The 12434-nt window shown below is 45.7% G+C and overlaps 1 protein-coding gene across 1 annotated transcript; it reads right to left on the minus strand.

The window, feature by feature from the left end:
* Positions 1–1173: 1173 nt before the first annotated feature.
* On the minus strand, positions 1174–8857 carry abhd8a (abhydrolase domain containing 8a). The gene is made up of 5 exons (XM_028977194.1): positions 8631–8857; positions 4928–5716; positions 4506–4676; positions 4210–4426; positions 1174–3404 (listed from the first exon to the last, which is right to left on the minus strand). The coding sequence occupies exons 2-5, from the start codon at positions 5701–5703 to the stop codon at positions 3225–3227; spliced, it is 1344 nt and encodes a 447-aa protein (XP_028833027.1). The 5' UTR covers positions 5704–5716; positions 8631–8857; the 3' UTR covers positions 1174–3224.
* Positions 8858–12434: the final 3577 nt, after the last annotated feature.

Genomic DNA, 12434 nt, shown 5'->3' on the forward strand with positions numbered 1-12434 from the left:
TGATTATAAAAAAAAAAAAAGTCACCCGCTTTTATTCCAACTCATGAGAAAATAGCTCTAAGACTAACAAACACCTTTCATAACTTTGGTAAATGTTAATGTTCCTTGATTGGACAGCGCTACCCAGCTACCAGCTGACTGATGAATTCACAGAAAAGCAAGTCATAATCAGTGGAGGCCGGCCATACTGTCAGTATGAAATGTTTTCGAAATTGTTATAAATGATTTTAAACCTTTGTCCTTTAAGGAAATCATGGAACAAAGTCATGGATCATGTCTGGGACCATTCTTCTCCCTTCACAGGCTTATATACAAACTGAGTGTGTGCCCTTGTGTGCCCCATGAGTTCTTTTTTTCCATGTAATTCACCGGCGAGCTCTTCAAATTTGATCCTTTTTCACATCATATCAGATGAAGAACACAAGCAAGCTTTTTTTTTTTCCTGCGACATCTGACCTCGGATTTGGCCTCGACTCTATAGAATTAAGGGTCTGTTTCACCAGTAGGCGAAGACGAAAGTCTGAAGCCATTCAGGAGAGTTCAAAGTAAATATACAGAGCAGGATTGCGGGTGACGGTCGCAGATGTTACATGGGCGACTGGGCGGGCGGGACGAAAGCGAGAGTTTTCAACGTAAATATTTGGCTGGTTGCTCTGATTCACGGCTTCCTTGCCACCTCTGAAAAACAGTCATGGAAAAGCCCCGACATTTGCCTTTCTACACAACTCTGACAATGATGAGATGATGAGAAATACCCTGCAGATTCAGTCGAGATTTTGAGATTTTTGACAGATGAATGATGGTTCATGTCCAAGAATTGTGTTTTTCAGGATTATTATCTATAACTAAAGTGGCTTTATGTGGAAGTTATGTGGAAACATAGCAGATCTGCCTCATAGATCAGCATGAACAATACCGATTCTGCAGAAGTCTACAATAGCCTGGATACACCAGATGAGTGATGTGACTGGATGGGCTAGATGGTTCACCGAAGCAAGCTGCTGGCAAATGTGTGAACTGCACCCTCTTCAGAACGCTGCGTGAAATGACAGCTGGACTCCATTTTTCCATTTCTGCGGCGCTGCTCTTACTTAAGTGCCCGTGGAAGTAAAGGCATGATGACGGAATTTGCTGGTGTGTAGTGTGAGGCTGCATGGAACACGCGCAGGCAAGTATTTTTCCATTTTTATTTTTATATGCACAATTTGCCAGGCTGTGCATGTGTCATTTATTTATTTATTTGTTTATTTACGTCAATAGATGCAACATAGACATAATTTTGAAACCACGAAAATAGCACATTGTTATAGCAAAATCCTACACGTCTGTAGGAGGGAGCGAGAGTTGACCTGTCGCTTAAGGTTACCAGGATATTTCATTTGCAATAGGAGGATTTATGTTGGTTGACGTGTTCTGTCTCAGAGAATATCGTCTGCATAGCGACAGAACGTTTAACCCATACACACCCCAAAAAATTGTATAAAATAACGGATAATTCCACATGACAGAGAGCAGTGGGTCATCTGGGCTTTGTAAAAGGGGAACCGGGAAGGTTATTGCCATGAACGTTGGATATGGGATCTTTTGTGTAATAGCACTTTATAGCTTCTTGAGTTCAAGTTAAAGGTGCCATAGAATGGAAGATGCCTGTCCCTTGGCGTGGTCCGTAATATCTTTCCCAACATCAACCTTGCATCACAGCCCCTCCCCATCCACACTACAATCTACATCTCGACTACGGTTTCAGATTAATCAAGACAACGTGATGAGTGGAACGATGCTACACCAGAGTAGCTCACCAGAAAAGGGCAAAATGGCTTCTTTTTTTCCAAGGGTGAAACCGAGTGTGTGAAACCACATCTGGCCGGATTCGTGGTCCAACACATACCTGTTTACTCGTGGGAGATCAATGTAAAGCAGTGAATAAACACACCCTGTGGCACCTTGAAAAAATGCATGCAAATTTATCACGTTTCCTTGAAAACTATAGAAGCTCAATGCATGTTCGATTTCCCCTCATCTAAGTTGAAATAAAGAAGCACATTTCTGGATATCCCACAGATTGTGGCTTTTGCCACACAACAACTGTGACTGATAAAGAATATATGGCCGTATATCCTAAACCAGGCAACAGAACGGGGAAAAAAACGTCCTCAGTTATTCTTACGCCGATCTGCTCTCAAGCAACGTTCTAGCAGTTTTCTGAGGCTTGCGGACATTGTTGCGTGGTTGACATGGTAACCTGCGCACCGCCAGACGTCGGCCATCTGACTCTCTCCAGTACATTTCCTGATTGTCAGTCACTTCACAGAGTTTCCGTTCCTACATTTCCTACAGTAAACCATCGTGCTGTGTTTGGGGGGAATTGCACACAGGTATCTGAGCAGCTTCGTAAAAGGAGGCTGGTGTGCGTTTCCCTCACCTGAGCTCTTTAGCCACACAGAGCGGTGTCTGACGCCAGACAGGTCACGACCTCGTCGTTTCCCTCTGCAAACAGTCGAGATCTGTTGAAATCCCCCCCCCCCAAAAAAGAACCCATTTTCCAAAATTACCATTAATTGAGGTGAAGAAAGGTGATATTTGGGTGCTGAACTGATATTTGAACTGGGATTTGCTGTTTTCACTGATTTCACAAATGCATTACATATTTTTACAATTTTGTGATCAGCATCTTCGAAAAAGACCCTTTTCTTCACGATCATGTTTTGTTTACGTGAGGGAAGACATTATTACCATAGTTAGTGTTAGTAGTACTAGGATTAGTATTACCAAGATGTAACAGTACTGAGCAATGCCGTGAGTAAGACGACACACGACACAGTAAAAGAGTGTGAGTCCGTGTAAAAAAAAAAAGTTCAGTCAGAGTAACAGTCAGATTTTCACACACTTTGCACCAGAAACCATTCAGTCTTCAGGTGTGCACTTCAGTTCCAGTGGGCTTGACACCAAAAAAGCGGACAGCGGGGATGGCAGGAAAATACCAAAAAAAAAAAAAAAAAAAGACGACATATCTGAGCTTGTCGGCGCCGATCGGGGTTTTTCAGGAGCATTTCTCCTCCCAGCGCTGTCTCCTGGCCTACTGCTTTCTTCAACCCTCTTCTTGTTGAGTCAAACAGCCTCCAGCTCACGAGCACCACGGCCCAAACGCAACCAGGCGTTTCGAAAAACAAACAGCCTTCAAAATCGCTTCGCCCTTTCAAACAACCGCCAGGCCTCTCCACTGGCTACTTGTTCCCGCCGGCAGGGTCGGCTTGACTGGCCGCCGGCTTGGCCTTGTCCTTTTTGGAGGTGTCGGGTTCCCACAGGAAGAACTCGTGGAGCAGAGTGTTGACCGTCTCTGGACACTCCATCATTACCATGTGACTTCCTTCCTCGATGACTTTCAAGAAAGCGAACAGCAGGATCTGAAACGAGACAAACGAACATGAGCCCTTCTGTAGGCATCGCTTCTCCGTCTTGAATGTAGCCTCAGGGTCAAGACCTTTTATGCTGCTGTGCTACAGTGATAAATCCTGGTTCCTGACAACTGCTAAACGAACCAGAGGGTCACCACAGCCACCACTACAGCTTCAGGGATCTTCAAATGGACCAGTGACACCATAATGGACATGTAATGTAGACCATGACACTGGACTACATTCTGGACTTCTCCAACCCTACAACTGTAGGACTTATTAGTAGCCCTGCACTGACACCATTTGCTGGCTCACTCAACCCCGGAAGGGGGTCCCTCTCTGTATCACTCCTTCCCAAGGTTTCTTCCTTTCTTTTTTCTCTCTCCTAGAGTTTTTCCTTGTGTGCAGAAGGGTCAAAGCCCATTGAGACATACTGTATGTGATTTTGGGATACATAAGAAATAAATGTTGTTGTTGTTGTATAGTGTGGCTTGTCTGGGGTGTGTGTCTTACCGCTCGGGCACAAAAACACCAGCTACTACAACCACTGCGCTTATAATTAATACACATCAGGATATCTTGGGTCTTTCAAAACTGTATTGCTTAAAACCGTGTAATTGACCTTGTAAGAGTAACTGAATGGATTATTTAAACTTCTGGTCTACTGTGTAGGTACCATGTCTTGTCCATGAGATCAAATAAAATGAATTTTAATTTGTCCAAATTTTCCTTCATAGCAAACCTAGCAAACCATTTTTTGCAATTACTGTTAATTGGCTCCTACTTGAAGGGGTAAGAAATAACGAATAATAACCTCTGCCATCCGCTGGTCCTCGTCCATGGGGACAAATTTGTCATGCATGCCATGCACCAGTAGTATGGGCACGGTGAGCTCCGAATGGTAGACTTCATCACCCTCGGGCCAGTACTGGCCACTCATCATGGCACGCAGGACGAAGGGCGACACGTTGAAGGCGTTGCCCTCCTTGAGAAGCTGCTTTTCCTTGGCGCCTTGACGGGCGAAGCCGGCCCTGTAGAACAAGAGAGGATGATTACATCTGCTTTAAAAAATGCTAAATCCGATAAAGGATCGTGGTAGTCCAGACGCACTTGAGGAAACTCCAGGCCAGGCAGGGTGAGAGGCAGTGCAGGACACAGGACGGAAGCTGGAAAATGGAGCAAAGGCTCGGCTCCAGAGCCGTGGGACCTCCGCCGTTGATCATCACCACCTTGTGGACCAGATCGGGGTACTCGTGTGCCAGGAAGGTGCAAAAGGACACCCTGAGACACAGAGAGGAGGGGACGGAACCTCACACTTTGGCCAGATATGCGGACAGAAAAACACACGGCAGCCAGCAATCTAACCAGAAACCCAAACTATTCACACCGGGGATGTGATTTTCATCAAAATTAGTTCTGAAAGTGTAACTTGGCGCTTCAGCGTCCAACTCTGTAATTGTCTACGGGCAGCTCGCCTGGTTTTAATTGGTTAAAGGCTGAACCCCGGACCAGGGACCAGGACGCACGCTCACCCGTACGAGTGTCCAATGAGGATGTTGCGCTTGCGGGAGTATCTCTTGAAGACGGCGCGGAGGTCCTCGGCCAGCGCGTAGAAGGTGTACGCCGCGGCTATCTGGGGGGCGGTGCTCGCCCCGTGGCCCGCCAGGTCGGGGGCGATGACCTCGTAGCCCAGGCGGGAGAAGAAGTCCAGCTGGCTGCCCCAGATGTCCAGCGACCCGCCGACGCCGTGGATGAAGAAGAGCACCACGTCCGAGTGCGTCCCCTTGCAGCTGGAGATCTTGCGCTCCGAGTCGATCAGCACCGTGCGCTTGGGCTTGCGGCGGCGCCGGCGGGGGGGCGGCGCCGGCTTCTGCTGCTCGCCGGGGCTCGCGGCTGGAGGGATAGGGGCGGTCTTGGCGTCCGGGGTCACGGCGCCGGCCGCGGTGCTGTAGTCGGACAGCTCCACCTCCACGGTGCTGCAGGGCTCCACGTCGCCGTTCTGGCACTGCAGAATCTCAGAGTGCAGCACGTCCCCGAGGTTCTCGATCACCAGCTGGCCGTTGCGGTAGACGGTGATCTTGCGCTTGCAGTGGATGCTGCTGCCCCCCTCCTCGGCCGCCTCCTCCGCCGCATCCTGCGGGGCCGGCCGCTCGGGCACGACGTGCCGCACCCGCAGGACTCTGCCAGGCTTCACCTCGACAAACTCGAAGCCGTCTTTGGAAGTGGAGGTCTGCACCGGCAAGACCACGCCACCGCCCATCTTACCGGTCAGGCAACAGAGGATCCCCTCGGTGATGCTGGTCAACATGGCGCCTAACTTCCTGCAGAAAGAAACAAGTTTTCATCAGTCCCTTCCTACGGCTGCGCAGCACGGCGTTTTGCGTTGTTTATTCACCAATAAGCGGATTATATGGTAGATTTGGCACATTAAAAGAAACAGCGGCGACAGCTAGAAAGTACAATAACCCAGCAGCAAACCAGAAGACGTAATAAATGACACACTGCGGGGCTCAAGGGGGAGGCCAACATGGAGGACAAAAGGGCTTTCAGCCACCGGAGAACAACAGCAGTGCAGTCTGCAGAGCCTTGCCCGGTTCCACCCTGGTTCTGACCCTAAATGTAAAACTATGTCCACTACCGGTGGCTTTGAAAGGGTCTGGGCTGGCATGACATGACTGGGGTCAAATCGGTCATCAGCGGAGCGCAGCCCTGTGTGGAATGTAACATGTTCATCTATAGTTCCTGAACTGATAACATTCGAATAAAAAATCCTGACTAGTCAATTACTCCATAACACTTGTTCTGACCTGATCATCTGATCATAAGTTTTTTCAACAAATAATGGACATGGAACGGCTGTCTCATAAGCAGAAGAGCAAAATTACCAAATTACAAATAACGGTCATTGGTATTAAATTTCCCACTTGGGGACTAACAAAGCATCATCTTATCTTATCTTATAAGTATAGCATTTTACAACGTGCATTTCTGCATTCATAATCAAAGATGATTAAATCTATGCAGAACTTGAACTGTCTTGCTGCCCACTAATCGAATTTGACACTGGCGCAACACCGAATGCAACCAAGTTTGGTTTCTACATTTTACTGTTAGCGGCAAGGATGCCCACATTCACCACAAGTCGTAGATATCTGCTTCTACACCATATTGTGAACATGAAGTGCTCCACCCCGCCCGCTGCATATATTCTGGTAATGGTTACCAGAGGAGCTCATCAGTGGCTGCGGTGGAGGGAAGTCAAATACCGACAACAGGAATGTCCTGTTCCGCGCAGTCCAGGAACAGCTGACATACTGGCGCGCTCCAGAACATATGGAGTGTGCTGCCTCTGGACCGCGGAGAGCAGTCCGGTGGGAGGTGGGCGCGGAGGAGTAGGACTTGGGAGGAGGGCGGTGGACAGGAGGAGAAACAGCGGGGACGCTGCGATCTCTGAGCCTCCTCTGCGAGTCTCACGTGGACCCAGATTCATAATGCAGCTCGATGCATAATTAACCTGTCCAGGAAGGAGGCTTTTTGGGCCTTAAATTATTCACACCCACAAAAGCAAATTCTTAACCGACACTTCATCACACTTACAAACAATATAATGCATTTTACATCCATATAAACCATAAAATAAAAATGCATACATACGCTGCACTGCCATTTATGTACAATCCTTTTACCATGTGTTTATAATGTACGTATCGTAGATATTATGCATGCCTATTTGTGTTGCTCATTTTCGCATATATACACACATTTATAACCATTCCGGTTGAATAATCGTCATTGAATTGTTTATTGCTGCTGTAACATCAACAGTCTGTCTGCTGCTGGTCTGTCTGTGTCTTTCTGCCAGAAAGTTATACTACTGAACGAAGGTAAATTATTATGAATGTGCATCAGGCCGTTCGAATGCGGAAAAGCAGGCATCACAGGACAACTGTTTACAGGGCTGGGAAGGCCGAGGAAAACTGAAACCAAATGTTTACGCAACAATTATGTTTCCATGGCGACCTCCCCATCTTCCTCCCCCACAGACGGCTCACTTGTCCCTGTTCTGCAAGGGAATCGGCGCAGCCGTGCTGATTCAGTAGCCCTCTCTCTCCTCGAAAGGTAACGTCTACAGCCCCGCCTTTTTTACTACATCACCGCCCTTCTCCCAGCACTGGCGTCAGCACTCTCGCGCTGAACAAGAAAATCAATGCTGTGGACAGCGAAGATAGACTGGCATCGCGTCTTCACCGTTCACGGCACCCCCTGTCCACACCACCACCAGCCGGTCTCTGAACGTGGAAAGCCAGTGACGGGCCCGAGGACGGGGCTCCAGTCCGAGGGCGGCAACCCCACTGGAGGGTTCATTATGGGATCGATAGGCACCGAGATCAATACATGGGGGCAAATGTGGCATACTGTGACGCAGATTAGGAACCCCGGGAATGGGAAAAGAATGAAAATATCTGTCATTATTAAGTCCGATGGGGCTGTATTTTTGGTATTTTTTAGCATATTTGCAACCTCATATATGGCCCAGACGTGTAATGTGTGTGTTTTTTGTTGCCACTTACAGTCATTATTAACTATTGATTTAATTTGCAGTAAATGACTTTGACAGCTGTTTGACAGCTGAGGTGTGATGTGTGTGTGTGTGTTTGTGTATCTGGGGGGCGGAGTTACGGGTTCAGTCAAAAATCACACCGGGCCACGACCTTCACACCAAGGCCAACGCGGAAGCCCTGTCACTGCATCATCTGTCCCCCAGCGACGGGACTGGCATATCTGGGGCACATCCGGGCCAAGTCACCTCGCAGGACAACATCAAAAAGAAGATGCAGCTGAACGCCCACGCGTGGTCTGATTCTCCCACGACACTGTTTACTCTGCAATGCAGGACCTGCAGAACTCACGATGCCCTGCTGTAGAGCATGAGATCCTCCAGCGTGCACATGCATGCATTACTGCATATTTTACACATATTCCAGCATGCTTCATATCAGTATTCCTTCCACGCTCCACATTCTTTTCATTTCCTGCATCTCGAGGCGCCCGCCTGTAATACTGACCCACAGAAAAACGCCATTCTGCGTCCTACAGACCGACATAACTGATGCGACCTTATATCATGTTAGAAGCGTGTGCATTTTGCGGGATAAAATAACCAAAGCGAAGGATGTCATTCGGAAAATATTATTATGCAGGAACAGCTATGCGTTTGACACGAAGCATTCCTACCTGGAATAGCGATGCTGGGAGTGTTGTGATGCACCAGTCCGATCGATGCTTCGACCTGTCAGGAAAAGGATCTTTCTCCTTCTAACGCGTCAACAGACGGACCGCCATTGTTTCTGAACGCCGCTGGGCCTAAAATGCACGGAAGGCGAAAGGCATCAAGGTCCAGAGCCCCATGGTGACAGGCGACAGGGATGCGGTTCGGTTCTGCATCCTCCTTGCAGCGTACACGGCCTGGGCTGCAGCCCGCCCCCATGTCCCGGTCCTCCAATAGTCTGCCGGCCTGGTTGAGTGACAGGCGGAGGCGGCCAATCGGAAGGCGCGTCTCAGCCAACGCAGCGTCCTTCATCCTGCTGTTGCTAGGGTCTGAGGGGGGCTGCAGGCAATCACCAGTAACCCAGTTATCCTCCATCATTGTCGCATGATGAAGGCCTGCATGTAGCCAGCGTCTGAACTCCGTGGCATGGGAAGGATTTGCTTTTAGGCAAAGTGATTTTTTTTACTGTTCCGGAATATTGGGGAGCTGAAGTGGGAGACCAACATCTCCTCCATCCTCAAAAAGACCCAGCAGAGGATGTACTTCCTGAGGCAACTGGGGAAGTACAGTCTTCCACAGGAGCTGCTGATCCAGTTCTACACTGCGGTCATTGAGTCTGTCCTGTGCTCCTCCATCACCGCCTGGTATGGAGCTGCCACTAAACAGGACAGGATCAGACTGCAGCGGACTGTACGGTCAGCAGAAAGGATCACCGGTGCCCCCCTGTCCTCCATCCAGGACCTGTACCCCTCAAGATCCAGGAAAAGGGCAGGGAAAAATCATCTCAGACCCCTCACACCCTGGACACAGGCTCTTTGACCTGCTGCCCTCTGGCAGACGTTATAGAAGCTTCCAGCTTCTTCCCCCTCGCCATCTCCCTCCTAAACAGCTGATACTGTAAATCACCTCCATCATTGCACACTGCACTTTATGTACACTTGTATATAAGATTTAGTTTGTTTTTTGCCTATTTATTCATAAAAAGTAGATATAGTTATTTATAAATCACAAACAATCCACAACTTGGACAATAACACCACACCCTTGCACATTGTTGTTGTTGTTGTTTTTTGTCTTTTTTTCCTACATTGTACTTGAGAGACACCATCTACCGGAATCAAATTCCTTGTATGTGCTTGCACTTACTTGGCCAATAAATACGATTCTGATTCGGATTCTGATATTCTTACATTGTCGGATACTTTTTTATGTATACATTTTGCAGCTGGTTCACTGTTAAAACTGGGGATTGCAGGTTTCATCACAGGAATTCAAAGCATTCAGTTCAGAAACAGGGGGAAACAAATCTTCATATGTAAATGTAAGAAGTAACTGAACATCAAAAAATAATAAAGAAAGGGAAAGGCATGTTTTAAAAAGACATTTGCACACAGGCGAACGTAGAAATGTGTAATAGAAGTCAAGTTTGTATGTATTGGATATTTTATTTACAGGGGCAGTGCGGATCCAGGAATGAGATCAATCAAAATAAAGGCAAATTTAATGACATTAATAAAAGTAGAAAAGTAGAACTGTTCTCTGTAAGGATATAAAAGTGGTTAGAACTGGAGCAGTTGTGCATGTGTGAGTGCAGCCTGTTCCAGCAGTGGGCAGCAGCCCCAACCAGGCCAGATGATCCTGAACCATTTCAATATGGTTCAGGATCTTTTGGGTTGAAAGGTCTAATAAGTCCATGTCAGCTTTCCTGCGTCTTCATTCGGAATACAGCTTCTGTTTTTTAGTGAACTTATAGCTTTGACATGAGTAGTTTACTAGTGTTAGAATATGTTCTATTTGATTCTGTTGTAGCTCCTTTTAAGTGAAAGACATTTTGCTGGATCCAGAAGCACAAATTCCAAGAACACTTACATGAATTTATAATGTATGTTATTTACACTTTCTATGCTGTTTTCACATACAGAGCAACAAATTCATATGCTCTATTCTTTGTGTCCTTGTCTCGTCAAATATTCATACTATTTCCACCTTTGGTGTAACATGAATTTGGTTTGGATTTGCGCCATGTGTGTTAAAGGAACCAATTACCGACATGCATGAACGTGGATAGATTTATAAGCCAAATTCTGCTTGCTGAATTTACACAAACTTGCATTTTGTTTCTCTTTTTAAGCCAGCAGCATTACTGCATGGCAGGTACTACTTGTAAATGAGTGCAAATAGTCACTGATGATTTAAAATGGAAAAAAAATGCACACACATTTCTGTCTGAATTTGTTGGGGCATGTTATTTAAATGTCCTTAGAAAAGAAAAAAAGAATATATTTTACAGGCCGTAGGCCTCAACCTATGGTTCACTGAGGTGATGGTGCCATTTTTGTACATATGTCAGAGAATTTACCAAATGAGACTAAATCGAAGTTACTGATTATTTGTGAGAAGGTCCTTGACAGCAGTTTATGATCTTTTGCCTATGAATGGCGATGGCTGTTTTTGCACAAGAAACAAGGATTCATCTTGATCAGCTAGCATCTTGAAAATGGAACAGATCTGTTAGCAAGGACACATCAGGACAATTTTCATCACCTCTGCATGTCTGATTTCAGATATACTTCCTATTTCCACATGTGACACGGTATGAAATTATTTCAGAATGTGTAAATATTTTCCTGAAGAGGAATACTTCATTATTCATTATTGGAAACTTGTTGATGGCCGTGACGTAACACCAAACATAGATTTTTTTTATTTCTCACGTAAACACCACGTCTTAACACTAGATGGTGCAATAGAGGTATAAAAATTCAAAAATGACCATACTTTGACCTTATTTTGTGTGCTGATTTAATTTTTAATGAAATTAATTGCATTATATATGTATATATATATAAATTTATTATATATATATATGTGTGTGTGTGTGTGTGTGTGTGTATATATATTCTAATTTAATAAATAAATTGATTAAAAATGTAATTAATTTTTTTTTTAGAAGATTCACCTCCAAGGTTGTTTGTTTAAATCCCCTGTGTGTGTGGATTTTGCATGCTCTCCCCGTTTTGATGCAGGCTTCCTCTGGGTTCTCCGGTTTCCTCCCACCATCCAAAGGCATGTACACTAAGTGGATTGTCAACTATAAACTGCCCTGTGTTGGGCAGGTGCCCGGCAGCCGCCACCCTGAGTAACAGCACTAAGTGGATAGTTTTATGAGTATTCACTAAATCTAAAGATTGCGCAATTCTTTTTTGTTCTTGCTACAGTGACAAAAACCAGGTCATACAGCTGCAACACTCTAGTGCCAGTATCTGTCTTAAAGACAGAAACTAAGGCCTGTGAGGTCTGTGAGATTCTGTGGAAGGTAGTAGTTACTTAGTTGTCAGTCACATGTAAAGTGTTCCCCACTTTCCCCACTTTAATGTCCCAGAGTAAACCACTTAACCCAACATAACCCTACAAATATGCACATATTTACGACCTTGGGTGTGGTACCTCTTCTTTAGGGTCATTTAGAAAATTTGTCCTATTACACAAACATGTAAATGGGTTGAATAGAAAAATTACCCTCTAAGAAAGATAAATAATAACAGACAAAAATTTAAATTAAGACGTAGTTAAATCCACATTTGCTGATTTGCTAGGTACTGTACTAGTGTGAATTTTGCCAGTTTAATTGCTTTTCAGTTCTACTAAAGTCATTAAAAAGGGCTTTCTAATAATGAACAAAGTTTTTAAAGTGAGAGACTTCCACTGGATCTCAAGACTAACTGTTGCTGATGAAGTTCCTCGCTACATGTATGCAGATATTGCATATG

Source organism: Denticeps clupeoides, chromosome 4, assembly GCF_900700375.1.
Source record: "Denticeps clupeoides chromosome 4, fDenClu1.1, whole genome shotgun sequence".
Taxonomy (NCBI): domain Eukaryota; kingdom Metazoa; phylum Chordata; class Actinopteri; order Clupeiformes; family Denticipitidae; genus Denticeps; species Denticeps clupeoides.